The 21,860-nt window shown below is 44.8% G+C and overlaps 2 protein-coding genes across 5 annotated transcripts in view; both read right to left on the bottom strand.

Moving 5' to 3' along the window:
- Positions 1-6,307, bottom strand: part of LOC106887681 (putative uncharacterized protein C1orf196) — a 56,521-nt gene extending 50,214 nt beyond the window's left edge. The window contains exon 1 of the mRNA XM_014941348.1: positions 5,540-6,307. Within this exon, the coding sequence (XP_014796834.1) occupies positions 5,540-5,660 (121 nt within the window). The 5' untranslated portion in view covers positions 5,661-6,307. The remainder of the gene's footprint in view (positions 1-5,539) is intronic.
- Positions 6,308-13,518: 7,211 nt separating this feature from the next.
- Positions 13,519-21,860, bottom strand: part of PRDM2 (PR domain containing 2, with ZNF domain) — a 60,094-nt gene continuing 51,752 nt past the window's right edge. For all 4 annotated transcript variants that reach the window (XM_014941428.1, XM_014941426.1, XM_014941430.1 and 1 more), the window contains 2 exons: positions 18,036-18,171; positions 13,519-16,900 (listed from right to left, as the gene is read on the bottom strand). In XM_014941428.1, the coding sequence (XP_014796914.1) occupies positions 18,063-18,171 (109 nt within the window). In that variant the 3' untranslated portion in view covers positions 13,519-16,900; positions 18,036-18,062. The remainder of the gene's footprint in view (positions 16,901-18,035; positions 18,172-21,860) is intronic.

The following is a 21,860-nucleotide window of genomic DNA, read 5'->3' as shown; positions in this document are numbered from 1 at the left end:
GGTCGGAAAAAGTAAAAAAAGAAAAAGGAAAACCTTAGAGTGGCAGGATATCTCTGTACAAACAGACACTCAAATGCAATCTGTAGTTTGTCAGAGCTCTGGGTTTGGTTCACAGTTCTACACACATCAGATTTGCACTCTTTGCCTCAAGGAGTCCAGCTCCTGAGGAAAACCTCACCTAAATCAGAGGGTACATATTGGATTTTTTTTAAATGCTATTTTGTTTTGAAACCGTATTCAACCACCAGATGAAGAAATCCTATGTTGCATATTCAACATTCTGTTTGCAATAAGGTGCTCAACCAGCTGAGATTCCAGGGATTTCATTCTGCAGGACAAATACACCTCAGAGGTAATGCCACATCTCTCTCATCTCACATACCTCTTGAGAGGAACTGGATCAAGAGCTAAACTACAAATCTAGGGGGAAAAGGTAAAATATTTGAGCCACATTACATTAATTTCCATAGATGAACTCCTAAGAACTTTGCGTCATGTCCTTAATTTTCTATTTGGTAGCCAAACCAAGCTCACATCCATTTGTGGAGCAACCATCAGTGGGATACAAAGTACGCACACTGGATATTATATGTGTAATTGAAAGATAATATGTAAAAGTCTCAGTGCAACATCTTGAAGTCTGGGTGATTTTCAAATTACTCTGTGATTATTTTTTTTAAATCTATCCACAAAAAAACCCAAAACCACAGAACACCCTGCTCTGCTGTGACTCTGCTCCTTTAAGCTGTCAGTGCTGGGTTTCCCTCAGACCTGACTTGTGTGCTAGAAAATGTGTCTGCTCTGTGACTGTCATCTTTATTTCTCATCAGACAGTCCACTGCTCTCAACCGGACGCCTTAGAATCACCTAAAAGCAAGTCAGTGCATCTACAGCATCCAATCCAACAAATAGAGGCATTCTCTTGATTGTTGGTGCACAAGGAAAATGTATTGCCTTCTCCAGTAAAAAAAACAAAAAACAACAAAACCCAAACAAACAACAACAAAAAAAAGCCAAACAGCATCAAAGGCCAAATCACTCCTTGTGCCAAGTACTCTTCTTTCTCCTCCCATCTACCCACTCAGAGAAGGACCTCGTTGTTGCAGAGAAGGTGCTAAAGGAAACACCACCATGTTTTGAAGTCTTAAGAGAAAGATATTGGATTTTTTTTAAATGCTATTTTGTTTTGAAACCGTATTCAACCACCAGATGAAGAAATCCTATGTTGCATATTCAACATTCTGTTTGCAATAAGGTGCTCAACCAGCTGAGATTCCAGGGATTTCATTCTGCAGGACAAATACACCTCAGAGGTAATGCCACATCTCTCTCATCTCACATACCTCTTGAGAGGAACTGGATCAAGAGCTAAACTACAAATCTAGGGGGAAAAGGTAAAATATTTGAGCCACATTACATTAATTTCCATAGATGAACTCCTAAGAACTTTGCGTCATGTCCTTAATTTTCTATTTGGTAGCCAAACCAAGCTCACATCCATTTGTGGAGCAACCATCAGTGGGATACAAAGTACGCACACTGGATATTATATGTGTAATTGAAAGATAATATGTAAAAGTCTCAGTGCAACATCTTGAAGTCTGGGTGATTTTCAAATTACTTAAACTTTCTTGTTCATTCTGGTCACATCTTGAACTGAATTCCTTATTCCATGACCAATGGAAAAATATCTGGCAAGATATAAAAAAAAAATGGGGAGCCTAACAAATCAGCAGCATCTGTGAGCCAAAGAATTAATGGAAAATGACAATTAATCTAATGGAACAGTGAGTCAGAGAATAATATACAGTGATAAGCCCAAAAAACTACATTATACTGAAGAGGTTGCTTGGATTTTGGCGGCATATAAAGTGATTTCTCTGCTAAGCCTAATTCTTCAAGAGAGCCCTCAACTCTCCTCGAGATCAGATCTCACTCCATATATTCAATACTTCATGGGAAGACAGAATGGAAATACTTTTCAAATTCCCAGTCTCACTCATTTTTAAGTTTCATAGTGCCAATCATAAATCTTTCAGACATTTTTATTTTTTTAAATTCAGAAACTGTCAAATGGAAAAAACCTACAGCCTTTCATTCTGGTTTCAGCAAAATTTATAGCAAGAGTCTGTGCCAGATTCAAATGCGTGCTTCAAACAAGAAAGATCCTCCAGCATTGCGTAGCAGACAGAACTTTCAGCTGAGATGGGGAAGATTTAGGACTGGGTTATGAAGCCGCCTCCTCCTCAATTACTCCTTTTGGAAACCTCCAGCCTTGTAGTTAGGTTGGACTGGATAAAAAACCCAAACAACCTGCATGGCTCATCTGTGAAATGAAAACCTTGTTCTCTGAGCAACCTAGACAGGAATTGCAGCCCCTCTTTTGAAACTACACTCTCTTGAAAGGTGACCATGCTCCCAGCCAACACCAACAGATCTTTCATGCATCAGGCAAATTTAATGCCTGCAACAGCAAGAATTTACTGCCTTGGGAAACTGAAGCTTTGTCAGTGAACTCCCAAACCGGGGAGTTGTCAGCTGCAGCATTCCCATCGGCACTATTCCCTGTGCTCAGTGCAAATAAAAAGAAAACCCGGGCAATTGCAAGGAACACATCCCAGCAAACAAATTTATTGAGGAGTAGTAAACTTGGTAAGGTAAGAGGCAACAGCACAGTAGGGTTGAATAGGAAGAGAGAAAACTAATTTTTAAAAGAGCATCCTATGTAACGTGCAATTAAACAGTGCTGCAGAGGTTAAATAAAGATCAAGTGCTTGTGCAAAGGGCAAAACAGCTTCGGAGCAGGGCTCCCAAATGACGACATACTCTTTAGGCTAATATTGTGATTACCATAGTACAACCTAGGGTATTATGCAAATCTACAGAAACTATGCATGAATAATCAGCCACTTATGCAGAATCAGCTGCACAGAAAAACTTCTCAAGTCTTTCACTAAACGTGAAGACATGCAGCTGGCAGGAGAAAAGTTAACTTTCAAGACATTCAATATTTGTTTTTCAGAGCAAATTACTGAAGAGCAGCAGTAGGCTGGAGGGGACACACGTTTGCAATGGGATGCCATGCACCTCCTGCTCTGTCCCACAAGGACACATACTGCTACACAAACCTGAGGCACCTTCTGCCAACAGACCCCAGCTCTTCTTGCAGGTGCTTTGGAGGAAAAGACTCCTTCTGACAAAGGCAGAAGCTACAGAAAACATGAGATGTTTCCAGGTGGTACAGGAAAGTTGTGCTGTCAAGTCTGTGATTTAGTTAGAGTTCAGCATTTCTCCAGGCACATAGTCTGACATTTAATTAAGGCCAGGCTCTTTATCATTCAAGCACATCACGGTGTTATTAAAAAAGCCCAAATGCCACCAACGACAGTGATGTGGTACTGGGTGTCTACAAGTCTTGCTCATGAAACTTGGACTATACAGGTCAGAACTTGACTTGACATAGCTCCTCAGAAATTGTCATCCCAAAAGGATCACAAGGGGCAAGATCTGGTTTTATGGTTTGTAGAGGCAATTTCACAGCCCTACACAATGCAGTGCCCTTTTACAGCTCTATCCCAAGTGTCATTTGTTCAGTGGCATCGGACACAACTAAGTTACAGTGTCCTAAACCTGTATCCCCTCCTGTTTCCTTAGGACATCCTTCCTGCCCACATTAAAACTCCAGAGCATGGTGACAGCTTGGGCAGCCAAGTTTTCCAAGGCCCTCTGAACACAAGCATGTTCACAAACACGTCAGCTGAAGTTCTGCTCTCAGACACACTGAGTATATATTGCTATTACCATAAGAATAGAAAGCTCACATACGTGTAAATCACACACACACATATCTACTCATTTGCTTTGAACATCAGTGACATTCACAGCAGCCACCCTTACTTTGCACTGCACCTTGCACCTGAAGGCTGCACATGCCCGAGAAGACACCAAGAAAATCCTACCAGAATGATCCACCAGAAAGAAGAAAATCTTATGGTTGTATCACTGAGGTGGGATTCAAAAGCCCCAGATTCACAGGTTTCCTCCCTGGCATTTCCTGGTAAGAAAGGGAAAGGGAAAGCAAAAACAACTAAAGTTACCACCTGTGTTTTCCCACCTGGTTGGTCTTACTCATTTGGAAACCTAAACCCCCAACCAGGACAGGGCTTTCTCGCACATCTCTTCTTTGTGTAACGTCTGACATAATGGATCCACAGCCTTTGGACTGATCCCAGGCCATATAATATGAGAGATTAATACCAAACCCTCTTGAAAAACTGCCAGACGTTTCCTTGGAGGCAGCAGCATGATCTCAGGCTTGATTAATTGAGTAGCTGTCCGCTAACGAGTCATTCTCCTGTGAAAGTAATACGAGAGGCACAACAGAAGTCGCACAGAAATCTGCAGCTGAAGTCTAATAAATAATATTTTGGATCTCACCACTTAAATAGAAACACTACAAACCAAACATCATTAGTTACAGAATTGAGTGGAGAGAAGAGAGAGAAAGAGGGAATGGGACGCTCTGGAGAACATATTTGCTGAGATATATGCACCATCACAAACAGCACTAAAAAAGTACCAGTAGGTCTGAGTAAAACAAGCCCCAGAAATTCAAAGCAAGTGTTATGGTATCATTGCAAAAACCCAGGCTTTCTCCCCAGCCATAAGTAAATACATACACCCATTCTCAGAGCTACCTGTAAACAAGGATAGGAAAAAGAGCCCAAGCCTTGTAAAATTCATTATGCCAGTCTATTAATCTTGGGAACTCGGGTCTGAAGGAGGATGGTGGTGCAAAGCCCTGGGGCACTTAATGGAGCTTCAGAGCACCTGTGCAGAGCAGTAAGGAAAGCAAGAGGCAAACACAGGAAATTTGGGTGTACTTCTTGTTACACACTCCTTCCTTAGTATTCAAAAGCTGCAGATGAGAAATAATGAGGCCTGTCTGTAGAGATGTTACAAATATACAAAAACGGCTGGGAAAAGGAGCAGAGCTTCGAGGTGCTACGGTAACATGAACAGCCAGAGAAAGCAAAGGGAAAAACCCAAATATTTTATCCTTTATAGAACTGAATTCCAAAGCACAGATCTGCACACCTAGCGATGTTCTGTACTGCAAGTAACCCTCCAAAACAACACATCAACTTCCAGTTTCAATATCATCATTATAAACTGGAAAAAAAATGCTATATGTATTTTGTACACACCTAAACATAATGGTAACTTCCACTGTCAGGTGGAGAGCAGCTTGTTCCAGTCCACAGTAATCCAAAACACAAAATCATCCCAGCCTTTGCCTCAAATTTATAACTGTTTAGACGTAAAGCTTTTAAGTGGTTTTGGGAGAAGTTAAGGCAGGGGCAAATGCAACAGGGGTTACTCCAACTTTCCATTTGGAAAGTACCACATTTGGGGAGGAACTTGGGAAACAGCACAGGGAAGGGAAGAGGAGGCAGGGATGGGATTAAGGACACTGCAGACCAGGAGGTGAGATGTAGGGCGTCAAGGCTGTACGTACACACACGCATTCCCCTCTTACCTGCTTCCATCAGCTGGCACTGCTGCCCAAAAACGTGTGAGAAGGTGACGGGGCCTGTCGCAGAGCTGGAGGTCACTGGAGAGGAGTCCATAGCTCTCTTCGGGTCCTTTGTGTTAGTCATGGAGCAGAGCCCAGCAGCTGTAAGAAGCCTCCTGTCCCCCACAGGACCTCAGCAGGCAGGAGAAGATCCCCACTGAGCCTCGTCCCAACCTCAGAGGGTGCTCCTCTCTCTCTCTTCAAGGGAGAGCAGCAGCACAGCTGTTTTCAGTTGAGTGTCATCAGTATACTCATTGAGACCTGTCTCTATCTTTTCCAGGAGTTTTGTGGTGTGTCCTAGGCAGATCTGGTGGCCTCAGGCATAAATTAGCCTTAGGCAACAAAGGTTGACTCCTTCTGGGGTACCTGCCATAGTTACAGCAAAGATACGAGTCTCTTTTCTTCTCCTTGTGGAGCTGAGATGTCTAAACCCAGCAGCTACTGCGTCCATCAGCTCGGGCACATCTCCCCAAGGACCCCGGGGAGACACCGGGATGCCGACCCTCTGTCCTTCCCGAGGACGCTGGAAGATGCTGAAATACCAGAAAGATCTCAGCTTCTCTCCAGGGTTTGGAGCCCGAGGCTGACGTTGGGAGGTCAGAGGAGGCTTCCAGAAGCCGATGGCAGTGGAAGCCCCGGCTCCCGCCGCCCAAGATGGTCCCCGCGGCTGCGGGGGCTGCGCGGCTCCCCGCCCCCCCGCCGGACCCTGCTCCCGGGGGCGCTGCCAGCTCCCGGCATGAACCCCCCGCCCGCCGTTCAGTCCTTCCTTACGGGCCTCTGCCGCCCCTTCCCCCTGCAAAAACCGGCGAGGGGGAGGAGATTGGAGCCGCCGTTAAATAACATCGCCGCTGTCCTGCTGCAGTGTCCCTCCCTCCCTCTCCCCCTCTCCTTGCCCTGATGCGGCGGCTCTTCCCGGGAGCTCTCCTGGAGGCACATGGAAGCGCTGGCTCAGCCAGGCAGCGAGAGCCGCCCGCTTAACCCCCTCACGCCCGCGGGTGACATCCCCCAGGGGACGGGGACAAGGCCTGGACCCCAAACCCGCCTGGCTGACACCCATCCCTCTGCCCCCCACATCTCCCCGGGCTGCTCTCCCTCCTGCCCTGTAAATACCGACCAGGGCTGCTCGCACGGAAGAGGGGCCAAGAGTTAACTCCCAGCAAAGTCTGACACAGCTGACTCATCTTTGTTTTAAAAACTCCCTCTTGCCAAGGCGAGGGATGCTGGCTCCAGGAGCTCTGCATAATTTTATCCTCCGTGAGTCATCAGCGCTTTCTTTGGGAAGCTTGCTGGGAAGGAAGGTTACTGCACGGCTTGGAAAACACACACTGCCCTAGGGGGAAATACAAAACTGTCAGATTTTAGGAGCAGACAGCCCAGGGCAGACCATGCCAGTCACCTGCGGGTAACTCAACCCCCCGGCTGAGGCGGGGGGGGATCCCAGCCCCAGCTGAGGCAGAGGGAGGCAAAGTGACTTTCCCAGGGACACCTGGAGAAACGTTAGCAGCAGGGAATTGAAGGGAATTGAAGTCAGGTCTCCTGGTCTGTGCTGCAGGAGGGGCAGCTCGTCGGGCCGTACCGCTGAGCAGGGCAGACACTCAGCCGGGATCAGCACTGCCCAGAACATCCCAGTCTTTCTCATTTTATTGTGTCTACTCCCTCTCCCTCTAGAGCAAAGAAGCTGGTAGATTTAGTACTTTAACAGCTGGTTGTGTACTGTGAAAGTTATCACCTCCTGTGAGATTGCTCCTTCCTATAATGATTAAAATGCTCAGATCAGCTATGACAGAGTACAATCCAAGCAAACAAACAAACAAAAAAAAAACCCAGGGACATCTTTGCATGTTTATTTTGCCAAAGACACGGGAGTGATTTCTGTCCTCACAAGGAGAAAAAGATTTAACTTGACCGCCTTCTCTGTTACATGGGGGAAAGCAAAATTTGGCCCATTTGGTCCAGGTGCCTTCAACGTTCAGGTATTTATTCCTGTGGCTATTTTCTTCCTCCCTGATTGAGGTGCCTGTTTGCTCTCTCCTCTCTGACCATGCCCAGAGCAAAACAGTCACTTGGGCAAAGCCTGTTGATGTTTGAAGCCTACAGAAGCATGTCCTAAAACTATGTCAAATGTCAAAAAAAGCTGATATAAGAAGAATGGTGTTTAGTTGGGTGGGGAGGGGTAAGTGAAGAGCAAAGGGACTAGTTCTACCTCCAGCATCACCTTGTGCAACGTGTTCTCCTGATCACGTAGCAGAAAGCACTACCTGAGCTCCTTGGCAACTGCTCTGTAAAATCCCCTGCATCACTGCATCCAGCTCTGAAATATTAAAGCATAATTTAAAAAAAAATAAAAATTATACAAGAGGCTACCTGAAAGTCCCTTTCCCCTATTTCCTTAGCAAAACTTTTCCAGCTCTTCAAGGTTTCAGGGTTTTTAGTGTTGCAGAGCAGTTCACAGATACAGTTTTCCTCCTCCCCAGTTCCATTATGCATTAAGAGAGTGCATTGAAGTGTCCTGAAAAACAAAAAAGCCCACCCAAAAGTCAGAAAATCCATATTCTGCAGGCGGTAAGGACTATGCCACTTGCAAGGTGGGTACCCTGGGTATAGGAAAGCTTCCCAAAGAGGGAAAAGAGAAAGTGGGAAAGTCTTAAAGCTTGTTTAGTATTAGATTTCCAGCCTGCCTTGTAGCTACGCTGCTGGGGAGACGGCAAGGTCCCCACCCCCTCCAGCTCCCCGTGGCCCCCCAGCAGCACTGGGGTTTGGTGGTTGTCTGTGGGGCACTGTGCAGGTTACACAACAGGCTGAGCGGCCACGCTTCGTTTAGCACCATTGTTCACAGCTTGCAGCCAGTAGATCAAGTCAGTACATGCCCCTAAAAACCAGAAAGCAAGAAAACAAGCCCTCCTCTGGTTTGGGAGCTGTGGACCAGCTCAGCATTGATCACCTTCTCGCCTGGCGGGAGGCTGGGAGCAGATCCACAGCACAGGAGCACAGTGGTGTTTGGTCTTTCCTCTAAGGAAAAGACCAAGGGATGCTCTGATTTAGGTCAGTATATTTTGTTCCTAAGAAGTGACCCTCTAAGAGGTACAGAAATTTTCCTGTGGTATTTTCCACCTACTTCGCTGCAGCTCACCTGAATTTTACTGACACAGCTGACAACTGCGTTGCTGTGCCCAGCGCCATCCAATGCCAGACGTTCCCTCGTTGGGCCTCTGCATTCACCACAACAATCTGAGGTTTATTTAACATATATGAGGTTTCTTAAGGTCCCCCCCTGGCAATTCTGCACGTGTCACTGCTAACTCCATCAGCTACAGCGACTGACTCCACATCTATGTGGATAACTACTAGTAAAACAGGCAGATAAACTGACTCAAAGCTTATCTTCTTAGGTGAAAAGAAAAAATATTAGGGTTAGGAATAATGTGACATTCATTAAGACACTGGAGCTCACTGTAAGAGATGCTGTGCTTGCACATGGTGAACAAAACCTGGCAGTGTGGGAGGGAGGGGAGAGGGAGAGGGTCAGTCCCTGCCCATTAGTAAGTGGGAGCTTATTCTGCTCTTCTCCTTCCTAACACAAGCCGTGTGCTGAACTGGGAAGTGTCAGCTTCCGTTAAGCTTAATGAGATGTAAAAACAATGGCTGCATTCTCAACTAGATATGAAAAGACTTCTGTTGGCAAAAAAAAAATACCCAACCAGGCACCTCTATTTCCTCTGCCAGCCCTTCCCAAACCACCCAGCCTTCCCTTAGGTTGGACTCTGCCAGGGGAGGGCTTGCCCGACCCGACCCGTCTCTCTGGCCACCTGGTTAAGGGGAAATCCTGCACCTGGCAAAGAGCATCGGTGGGTACTGAGCTCCAATAGCTGCCCCATGGCCTCCAAACGGGGGCACAAAAGGTGTCCAGTGACTGTGACCACCTCGAACCGAGCTCCCACAGGCAACTTTGCTTTCAAACCTTCACTTTCTCCATGGGAGTTCTGTGCAGTCATTAAGGCTTTTGCATGATCACTGCTCTGAAAAGCCTGTGTTTCTGCCAGCCATCTCTAGAAATGAAAATTCACTCTTTATCCATGTTTGCTTCCTGTGAGCTTTGTCACAGATAAAGCCTCAGCCAGCTAGGGGCAGATTTGGTCCTGTGTGCCTTTTGATTACCGAGAAAAAGAGATGTGACCTCAGCTGGATGCTTGCTTGCTTTTCAAAGGAAAAATTAACAGCAATAACACCACAGTAGACCCTGAGTGATCTACCCCCTTCATCCCAGATCTACCAGACCACCGCCATGTGGCATCCCTTCTTTGAAGAGCCTTGTTCTACCCCAGGTTGACGTCGGCGCCCTGGTCAGAGGATGGTTATAACATTTCTGCTTTGCAGAGGAGGTCACTGATGGAGCCAAACACAGCTGTTCATTGGGAAATTTACTCCAGTGCAAAAACACGAGCAGCTTAATAACACTGCAGTTGAGTTACCATCAAATTTCCAAGTGAGAAACCCACCTAATGCACCTTTATTAGCACTCGGTCTGGAATGACCAATGTCTGTGTGGGCATGACATTTTATGAGGATGTAGCAACTAATTTTCTCCATGCTGATCATCAGTCGACCTGACAGGGAGTTCCAAAGTCTCGAGATGCCAAAGGAGTGGCTTTGTGCCCCTCCAGCACCACGGTGACACCAGCACAGGAGCAGGTCACATCAGGACTGAAAAGCCTTGGTAAATGTCAGCTTAATGGATATCTGCTTCTTTTCCACACCTAATTATGTCACTGCACCAACAACAATGTGCCACGTGAATATGTACAAAAGAGAAAGAAGAACTGGGTTAAACTCATTACATCAATAGAATAGGTGTTTCATTACAGAGATATTTTATATCTCTAGAAATACCCCGTGCAAGAAATGAGGGTTACTCACAACCACGTTCTCAGCAGCAAAGGATTCGGGAATGGAGGACTCGGGAAAGAACACAGAAAAATTCAGATATCATCCCTAATGAGATGTCATCAGCAATGAATGGTAACAAGTGAGAACTCATTTCTGGTGTGTCAGAAGCCGGTGTTTCACTGTTACAAGGCAGAGACCCAGAAAAAAAACCAAAAAACTAGACAATATTTTTGCATTTGCTTCCAGCACAGCACTGTCACAAGGAGGGCTGGCAAAATCGCTGGCTGGATGCATGGGATGTATGGGTGCAATTATTCCTCCACAGGCAAGACTACAGAGATCAGTTCTGTAATGTTTAAGCAACCCTGATGCCTGTGTCATGAAAGGAAAAATGAGTATTTTGTACAACTCGCAATGAATTTGAAACAATGCACTTAAGGTTTGGCATCAGAGACAGCAATTAAACATATTTCTCCCTTCCTTCAGATTACATCTCCATCAGTTCTTGGCTGAAAGAGAGTTTTGTTTGGTTGGGCTTTATTCTTTCCAAAAAAATAGAAGTCTGAATGTCACAGAAGAAAATGAGTAAGTGGTGCAGAGAGAAAAAGCCCTGCTCTAAAACAGTAGTTTATCAAAAGTAAGGCTGAAGTATGGCTTAATTAATGTCTGAATATCCTTGTAGAAAAGAAATCCCAGCTATGAAAGGAGTCTAATCAGTCAGTGCTAGGCACAAAGAGAAGCTGGACTCAGATACAGACATTATCTACTAGGAAAGGAAACAGCCGGGATATTTCACTTCTCAAGGTTAAATTAAGATGCATTCCTAAATTGATATGCCCCAGGTAAGCCTTAATCACTGCACCAAATAGAGACACCAAAGAATGAAGTTCAGGGAGCCTGTCAGTTAAGCACTTATAGGAGAATTCAATGTACAAGAGAGTAAACATATTGGGGAGATGCATACAGGATGCATATAATAATGAGCAGTATGTTTTATAGCACAAATGTTCTGATGTGATGCTGGTCCCCAAACAGTCTGTCCCACAGAGCTTCAGCTGGAGGGGTGAGGAGATGAGCCTGGAGATACCACCCTCCTGCCCAGTTGTCCTCACAGCCATCGACACCGGCAAAGCAAGGGCAGGAAAAAATTCATAGAAAGCAAACCAACCCTGCAAAGCCCTGCTGAAGTCAAGGTGACCCAAAACTTAGCTGAGTAATAAAGAGGGGGGTTGTGCTATTTTCATTAGTCTCGTATCTAAGATAATATTTCCAGGGCAGTTTAATCTTTAACAACTGCCTCTTCTTCCGAGGCAGCGGCGAAGCGAGCCATAAACCAAGCGCAGCACGGCTTGAAATCCCCTCCCACCCCCAAGCACCCGTCTGTCCGTCCCCCTCCTCTTCTTCGCCAGAGAATAAACGATGATTATCCGTGACCAGCGGGCCAGAACGTGCTTCTCTGTCAGCTTCCCGGGCAAGCTCATCCCTAAACCCAGAGCGATGTCCCTCGCGTCAGGAGGCACAGCTATTTCTGCCTGCCCTGGTGGGACGGGGCCGGGGGCATCCTTCACCCCGGCTGCCCGTCAGCAGCCACGAGGGCTTCAGAGCCACGACCTTGGCTTGATGCAACCCCAGGCACCCCGCGGCGACAGGCTCCATCGCTCCTCATCCAGGAGAACGTTACTCAGCAGAGCTTGATGCACATTGCTATTTCTACCCTTCTGACCCATCTCACACAGGAGATGACAAGCTGTCGGGGACCTCAGGTGTGACGTCCTCGAGTCCTCCATGTCCACCAAGGGTTTTTTCCTTCAGCGCACACAATATTCTGTACGTCCTATAGCCTTGAAGGACTTATTTATGCCAAAAAATGAAACAGCTCAACCACTTTTCATAACTGAGGTTTTGTGAGATGACTCTGCCACCGGCAGTGCCGTGTTGTCCAGGTCCCTCTGCCTCCTGGCAGTGCCAGCAGCAGGACACACACACAGGGGCACAGGGAACAGGATTTAGGCAGTGGCTTCATTATGAGAATGTTTTTTTCTCCTCACCTGTTTTTGAAGGTAATCTTCTTCCAAAACAGCCCCAGCTCTTACAAAAAGGAGTAATTAGTGCCACTTCATGTGGCAGCACAGGCAGATGAAAGAAAGTGCGTAGCTATCTAGTCAAAGAATATTTCAGAAGATTCTCATGCAGGGAGAGAATGACAGTTCAGCAAAATCTAACTCACAATTTCACTGAAACTAGCTGCTATTTAATAAAAATCAGGTAGGCTGCAACATCGCACAGGAGGCTGACTGACTGGCTGCTGCAGGAAGGCAACACCACACAAGGGTGACAACAGTGATATTTTTATTAACAGGTCAGATTTATAATGCAGAAGGAATCCTCAGATTTCCTGGGGCAAAAGAACCAGTTTTAGCCTATGTGAAATTAATATTAATACCTATACTTCAACTGCACCTCTCCTATGAAGACAGGCTGAGAGAGCTGGGGTTGTTCAGCCTGGAGAAGAGAAGGCTCCGGGGAGACCTTAGAGCCCCTTCCAATATCTGAAGGGGCTACAGGAGAGCTGGGGAGGGACTCTGTGTCAGGGAGTGCAGTGACAGGACAAGGGGTAATGGTTTTAAATTGGAAGAGGGGAGATTGAGATGGGATCTGGGGAAGAACTTCTTTGGTGTGAGGGTGGTGAGAGCCTGGCCCAGGTTGCCCAGAGAAGCTGTGGCTGCCCCATCCCTGGAGGGGTTCAAGGCCAGGTTGGAGGGGGCTTGGAGCCACCTGGTCTGGTGGGAGGTGTCCCTGCCCAGGGCAGGGGATTGGAACTAGATGATCTTTAGGGATCTTAATCCCTTCCAACTCTAACCATTCTATGATTCTATGAACTGTTCCCAAACTTGTTTACCTGCTACTGCTTTTAAAGACTGTGGCTAAGGCTCCAGTGATAAATGGCTGCCACCGAGCCTCAGCAGTTCCCTTACTTCAGCCATTTCAGAGCTAGAATACATTGGATCTCCATTTTTTGAAGACTTCCCTTGTGTAAATAATAATAAATATTACCATGATGCGGTTTGTCACATTAATTTATTGTTGTTCTTTCTCTTTACACGGCAGACAGACAGCAGAGCTTTCAGTCTTCCAGAGCAATGTTCAGAACCCCAGCGCCAACCAGGTAATACCACATCTCCAAACAGTTTATTTTTAATAAACTTCTCAGTATCAGCACAACAGAACTACCGGTGTCAGCCTCACAAATTCCTACATGCAAACCTGAGCTTTTTCCCCACCCTCTCCTTGAATTTTCACAAGACCTTGTGATATTAGTCAAGGGCAAAATTTCACGTTTCATCAGCAGGCACGGGGGAGGTTAAAAATTTGCTGCAAAACTGTGAAATTCTGCCTTGGAAAAAAAAAAGGCATACTTTCCTGAATTTACTGTGAATAAAATATCATTGTCCTAGAGAAATGACACCATTTTGAACTGATTCTTTTTTCTGCAAGAAACTCCCCCGTCCTCCCAAAAAAACTCCATTTGTTATCTGAGGGAAAATGACGAAAAGTCTGGTGTAACCATGAGTTATTTCTTGTCAGTGGTGTGGATAATTTTCTGCCACAGCTTAGAGCGTTATGGATCCTTCAAATAGACCAAAACAATATAAAGCTGTGTACTGTGGTCTCTTGGTTAAGTAACACACGTTATAAAACTTTAAAAATGGAGCATTTACAACCAGGGACATAAAGACGTGCTTTTAAAATTGTAAATACATATTTACAGGCTTATGTGATAAACCAGAATTTCTCTGGGGAAAATGTTCGTATATCACAACAATTTACACACTTCTCTCCTTGAGTTTGTCAGTTATTATAGTTAATACCACTCTAAAAAAAGCAGCAAAAATAAATTGCACAAAAAGTGACCTCTAATAACCTCATTGGCATGCCTTAAAGGCACTAAACTCAGCAGCATCCGTGCCAGAAACTCTGTACTTAATTTAACTTACTGTTCCTGGAAGTCGAGTGGGTCTCGGAAGAACGGATTTGTTTCCAGCAGGATTTGGGCTGGATGGCAAGAAAGCTCTTCCTCAGCAACCATCCTCATGTGACCGGTGAGAATTTGTACAGTAAGTGTGATCTTCGACAAAACGCCTAACAAAGCTGTGCTGGGAAAGCAAGGGCATATCATACTGGTACTTTAAGACAGAGTATATCGGAGCTGGTTTTTATTAGCACTGTATAATTCATCTTTCCAATGATCTAGATGCTGTCCAGACACATGGGAAGATAATTCCTGTTTGAAAGAACAGGGTTTACCATACTAATACTAGATGATGAGAAGGAGAAAATGTGGAGAGAAAATAAGAATGATAATGTGCAAAACTAATGTGAGCCAAAGTGATTAGAGAGCTCTATGTGCACGCCAACTTCTTTGAGATACACATAAGGCCAGGAAACTTAATTTCTGTGCTATTTGACCAATATTTACCAAGCTGCCTAGCAGATTTGGATACTCGCTTCCGACAAGTTTTAATGAATAATGAGAATCTCAGTCTTCCGAGGCTGCTGTGAAAAATTTCAGCCTTTGTTTGGAATTTGTACATCACATATTTCAAGAGGAAATTATTGCTAGCAAAAAAGCTCAAGAAGGGACAAATCCTAGAGACTCTCCGCTCTCATAAAGAGACAGAGGAGCTGGCAATGGCACAAGCTCTCCCCACAAAGCCTGCATCTCAATGCTCTCACAGTCTTCAACTGGAAGCATCACTTCCAACACAGGAGGGGATGTAGCTTTCTATGGCTCATCTAGTTCTCGGCATCTCAGCCTTCCCCCAAACCACAATTGCACTTAGAAGGGCTCCAGTAGGGGGTTATCCAAAAAATCTGTAGCTAAATAATACAAGATCCTGGAGACCTTTTCTTTCCAACTCAAACAACACGTAGCTAAAACATTTTTACGGTGAACAAAACCAATGTTTTTCGTTTAAAGCTTTTGTATTCATTTTGAACAAATTGATTTTCATCAAAACTATAAAAAATTAACTGTTTTCAGCAATTTCATACATATATATATTCATATATATGGTTCTCATATATATATGTAGATATATAAAAAATTGATCCTTTTTTTGACTTTTTCAGGGTGGTGGGGAGGAGTATCAACCGGGCACTTGTTTTTTCTTAACTAAGGTGTGCATACACAGACATGCTTATCTGTGTGGAGTGCAAAGACAAGGAGAGGAATGAATTGACTGAAACAAGGGGGAAACAGGGCAATCGACCCCCTTGGCCTCCTTGAAAAATCCCAAACCCAGACTCTATGTCAGCAGGGATCCTGAAAAAACTTGTCTTGATAGAAGGAACCCTTCATCTCAGAGGTGAAATGTGCAGGGGCTGGAGAAGTGCCCTGCCAGATGATGCACCCATGTGTGATTGTCACCATTTTGGAGCAGGAGGTAAGAGACCTTTTTGCACTGCTTTTTAGCGACTGACCTGTGTTTCTGCAACTTGTCTTTACTGGCTGTCAGATACCTTCACAGATGCCCTCTCTGCAGGACCACTGAAACTAAACACACTTCTATTGAGGGTCGCAAACACAAGCTCTGTATTTCAAGGAAAATGTTGCTTGATGCTGCATGGCAACATGTGTCTTTGATACTCTCACTAACGAGAGAAATCCTGACTCTGCCAGGAGTCCCAGACTGGCGACAAATGCAATGGCAGTTTTGGAGAAATGGATGTTTGTCCCTTTATGACACTGGGCTATCAGTGCATTTCACAGAGATCACTTCACAGGTGGTTTTCAAAAAAAACCCATAACAATGTGGGTCCTGATGCACTTGGGAAGCAATGGCGTTAAAGCATGCCCGTTAAAGCTAATGGTGCACAGTCGAGACTGGGGTACCCACAGCCTTCAGATGTGGAAACCTCAGCAAAACCTACCACTCCCTTCAGTGGATTTTTGTGGGATGCCCAGTTTTTTACCCGTTAGGATGTAAAGTAGAAACTAAAAGGATGTAACAGTCTTTTCAGAATTGCATAGTATGTTAAACCCCTCTGTGTTCTACAAGAAAGAGGAGACTCATCTAGACCCATCAACCCTCTGAACACGGTTAATCTGCCTGCAAATGTCTGAACATTTCTCCATGCTGTTCCACAGGCTGTTGATGCATGGACTCTACACAGCAGGGCACCTGGAGATCACCCTGTCATCTCACCAGCACCCACAGCTCATCACTCTCTGGAGAAGGCAGGAGCCTGCTCCACGCTGTGTCCCTCTCCCTCTGGCAGGGAGGACACTGTGACAGAAGCGCTCCGTTGCTTCCAGCAGAAGAAACCACTGTCCTTGTTCCCTCCGGAGGAACCGGTCTCACCTCATCTGAGAAAAAGCAGGAGAGGATAATGCTCGAGGATCACTTCACCTCACCTTCTCCAGTCAAAAGTTCCTAGTGCCTGCAAATACACAGAGAGTTTCATTTAATCAGAGCCAGCTTGAAGACTAAATAGTCACAGTGACCGCCCCGGCAAGTCATTCGGTGAGCGCAGTGCGGGAGAGATGCCCATGATTTAACTTTTCCTTGCGTTTCCCACAACTAAACGGTCCCTGCCACAGTTAGGGATGTTAACGTCTCATTAGCAACCACTACTGTTATTTGAGAAGTAGTAAACTTCAGCATTTTACTAACTTTCCCCCCAAATGTTATTTTTTGAGCATACTTAACAAAGAATAAACATCAGGCTGCAGTGTCTGATTTTGCTGGCACTCACTCTCACCTTTACACATGTAAGTGTAACGTTCCTCAGCTGTTACATCAGTACAAAGGAGGTGATTATGGGCACGTCGCAGGTGGGGAAATGAAGCAGCAGAAAATAGTGTCTTGTTTGAAGTCAGCCAACAGGAAATCGATTCAGCTTCACCAAGAACACCAGACCAGATCATTAATTCATCCGAGCCCATATAGCTTTATTACAGCAGTTTATCTCGCCACAAGCCCAGCTAATGTGTCTGTGTGTTACTGCAATTTCCATTGTAATACTGGCCTTTGAGCTCCTGGTGTTCAACCAAAGCAGCCAGCCATAAGACGCATTCCCAGGCAATTTTCGAGTTTGGTTTTTTTTTTTGTCGGAGTTAATATTTGTTCAGGGTTTACCCATTTCAGCTAAAAGATCTCCAAGGGCTTTCCCCACTCCCCTCAGATACAGAAAGAAATGGGGACAAACCGCATCCTTACAAAAATTACCACCATCTTCAAGCTCCCCACGGGATCCAGAGGAGCAAAATCTCAGGTTTAAAAGCTTGTAAGTGAAAGAAAATTCTCCTTCCATCTTCCATAAGGGTAAAAAGCCTTAACAGATCTTTTTTATCCATAGTATATAAGCACACTTGACTAGAGAAGACCTTGTCGCTATAGGGCACCTCGCTCTCCTGCTTCACACCTGCTTTTTTATCACTGACCAGTTACAAGAGCAACAACACTGGGGGTTTTCTGAGGCTGGGATAACATCTGTGAGGCACTTTGCACCCCTTGTCCCCAGAAACAGAGGATGGGTGAGCTCTGTGCACCCTCCCGTGGCCGCGCTGCCCTACCTGGTGTGGTTGGACATGCAGAAGGGGCTATTCCTTGACGAAGTGGGATGCGGCGCAGCTGGATTTCTTGCCTTGCCTGGAGCTGGTGTTATGCGAAGAGGAGGAGGGACATCTAGAGGCCACGCGGAGCCTGTAACTGCACAAAGAGGCAGAAGAAACTCATCCATGTGCATTAGGTACGGGGAGGAAAAAACAGAGACATGCTTTGTGGCCCTACAGAGGCCTCAGAAAGTGATGAGAAAAAACCATACACTCCCTCTGCCCACACTGCAAGTACTGAGAGACTCTTCTGAAGGCAGGAGGGGCTTTTTTTGCCTTGTTCTGGACTTACCCTGTTTGTTTATTTGAGTAGGAAACAATGTCAACTGGGAGCAGTGTCCAGCCTCCCACCTGGTGGCCCAGCTAGAGACCCTCCAATGGGGACAGACAGACAAATCCAGAGCTATGTAAAGAACAACTAAAAGAGTCACAGCCTGTTTTCTCAGGATAGTCCATACCAGGTTCTAAAATACATATTTATGGAGACGGAATTTTACTTTACATAAGCACAGTATCACATCTGGTCCTTTTTTTCAAGACCAAAGTCTGTGGTACTTTTGCCACCATAGCAGTGGCACAACTCGGCAGGGACACACACTGGTCACTCCAGGGAGCACTGCTACAGTGCCTTTACTGCAGATGATACATTATTTCACTTCAAATTTTAAATTAACTCCAAGAATCCCAAAGGGCAAGTGAAAATCAGAGATTTTAACTGACAGTGCTGCATCTCTGTCGACTGTGATTTCCAGAAGTCAGAGAACACGAGTCAAAGCGAGGGACACAGAAAGGCTTATGCCATATTCTGGACATACAATCTCAGTTCAAATGTATACCCAAGCTAAATGTCCTTACACTAAAGGATAAAAAAGTCCCCTATTTGTTTTTAAATTCAGCATCTTTTGCTATCTTGCACATACTTGTAGCTCCTTGGTGCGTGCAGACGCATGCCTGCTCCCCCTCGCACCTGTGTGCCCCCCGTACGCGCGGTAATTCCATACCTATCTTGTGTATGCAAATTCCTTAAGAGTCTAACCAAAACCAACTACTTATGTGTAATTTTATTACACAACAACACGTTTAAGAAAAGTTAAAAGTTAGTTTTTTCTCCAGGTTATTTTTAGCGTTCAATACGTACCCTTTAAAGGACATTTCAGTTATTGTTTGCCCTCGCCCAGGGATTCTGTAGTGCAGTGTAACGGCAAGTTAGGCATAAAGTGCAAAATTTTCCATTACAACACAAAAACACAACCACAGAAATTTCGAAAAGTAAGCAATTCAATTATTTCCAAATTAAAATTTGTGGTTAAAACATTCTGCCAAAGTTTTGTTATTGTTGTATGTAAATCATACCCTCCAGCCTTTGTGAATTTAATACTGAAGTATTTGTCTGGTGTGTAAGAATCAGAAAGTGGTAATGAGGAAGTCAACAAAAGCCAGATTTTGTTGTCCTATATAAGGACTGTTACCAAGGGAAACAGCAGAATATCCAAAAAAAGTTTAGTTTGTTTGGCTTCAGTTCTTTACTATAACTAGAGGAGAGAAATTTTAGTTTCTTTTTATTTAGAATGTTTCCATTTAAGCAATGCTTAATGTCAAAGAATTAATTATGACTTGTAAAAGTTCTTCTATAATCAATAACATCTGTGTGTTATTGCATGCAATGAACCAATGCCTAGATCCTGTGGGAAACTTGGGAAAAAAAGCCTCAAATCCAAAGAGACAAAGCATCTGAGAAAATCTGACCTGAATTTTCAAATGCACACCACTCATTCCTCCCCCAGAAACAAAACGCTAAAGGGATCTTTCAACCCCTAATTTCAACTAGCTTTAAAGCTAATAGATTATACGGAAGTTGAGGATTGGAGGAAAAAGATAAAAAAGGATTGTTTTTCTAGATAGAAACTGGGATTGAGTTCTTAATGTAGTTCTCACTGCTGCCTTTCCCTCCTGCTCTCAATTAGCCGTGCAAAGCACCAGTGATCCTCTGGGAAAGCCCTTAGGAAACCAGTGCCCTCCTCGGTACCGATACTAAACCAAAGTGGATTGATAACTCTATTTCTAAAGAGCCTGTGTCAAGAACGGCAGGGATCTCTGGATGTTTTCGGAGTAACTCCCTGGGTCTGCAAAGCAAGCTCATCTCAGAGGGGCGGGAGCTGGAACACCCCCGTCGCCTGTAGGAAGGGTTATGGAGATGGCTATTTTGAGCACTGTCACGTTGCACCTGCTTTCGCCATCACCCGCGCTGCGGAAACTGGAGACAGGCAAAAAAAAGGGGATTCCTGAAGGCCTCGTGGCGATGGAGCCCAGCAATAAGGGCTTTCTCAGCTGTGCCCCAGCCCCATCGTGCTGCCCAGGGTCTGCAGCCCAGACTCAGCACCAGTGGATGGACAACACAGCCCACACTGCACCCAGACCCCTCAAACCTCCTCTTTGGGAACGGTCCTAGCCAGAAAAAGAGGGGGGAAATAAAATAAAAAAGGGGAAAAAAGGGAATAACATCATAAGACATACCGTGCCTGTAAGAAAAAGGGCACAGAAACCAAATGTCAGGCAGCAGAAGGGACTCGTCTACACTAAGTTTTCTCTGTCAGCTAGGACTTTTCCATCAGGACAAACTGTTCTGGTAAAGGTACTAGTTATAAAGCTAAACCAAAAGTTAAAGGATGTTTTTTTTGTTTGTTTTTTAAAGTGTAGACAGGGCCTAAACCTCTTTCTCTCAACCAAAAGCACACACTAAGGAGAGAGACATCACTGAATTTGGTGAGACTTCCTACAATAAAAATACACTAAATCCCAAGTCTTACACTCCTCCTGCCTGGGATCTGAAAGTCTTTTGTGGTGTGACTCAGTACCATAATCCCCATTTTTCAGATGCAGAACTGAGTCAGGAGGAGAGTGATTTACTGAAGTCATCCATAAAATCTGCAGTCTTAAAGCAGAGGCAGGACCAAAGGCAAAGTTTCTCCTGTCCCGCTGCATTACTGTTCCCCAAGTTAACTTGTTTCCTGAATACTTATGAAGTTTCACGTTATTTTTCTAAACCAAATTCCTATTTCCATAAACCCTCCCAGGCCACTGAGCCTCAAAATGAACAGCACACACCAAACAGAAGGCTAGAAAAATGCCAGCTCCTGGCACACACCCTTCCCTCGGACATTCTCGAAATACATTTGGTATTTTTAATGCAAATTACCTTGCCTTCTACCACACTTGTGCAATTAACATTCTTCCATGTTGCCAGTTTAGTTCACTAGAAATGTCCCAGAAAAATAAGCCACGTTACTTGTGGGAACGGAGGCTGGAGCGATCTGGTGTGGCTGCTGGTGACACCAGTGACATTCAGCGAACAAAGTCATCCCAGAATTTAGGTTCACATTTTTACCTCAATTTAAGTGTGTTTTTCTTGCTTCTACACTCCTAATCTAAAAAAAAAAAAAAAAAAACAATGGGTGGCTTGTATTTGAATTTTTTTTTTTTTCTACCCTCCAAAATAAAAAAAAAAAAAAAAAAAAAATCCAACTATGCATATGGTCCAAAATTTCAGAGACACACACTCTCCAACATATCTCCTAACAACAGACGTGTCAAGGACATACACTATCAAAACCCTTTACTACTCTTAAATAAAACAATGTCTAAGGTGACACAGACTGACTTATTTAATTGGCTGCCTAGGAAAAAAAATAAAAATAATAGAGGTGTGGACGATTAGGCCTTAATTCCTGGCTTTACAGAATTAGGCTAGGTAATTTTACAGGCCAGAAGGCAAGCAAGGGGGGCACG

The sequence above is a fragment of the Calidris pugnax genome, unplaced genomic scaffold (genome assembly GCF_001431845.1).
Source record: "Calidris pugnax isolate Ruff unplaced genomic scaffold, ASM143184v1 scaffold82, whole genome shotgun sequence".
Classification (NCBI taxonomy): domain Eukaryota; kingdom Metazoa; phylum Chordata; class Aves; order Charadriiformes; family Scolopacidae; genus Calidris; species Calidris pugnax.
Note: the sequence above shows the minus strand (reverse complement) of the source record. Positions and strands in the feature narration are given on the sequence as shown.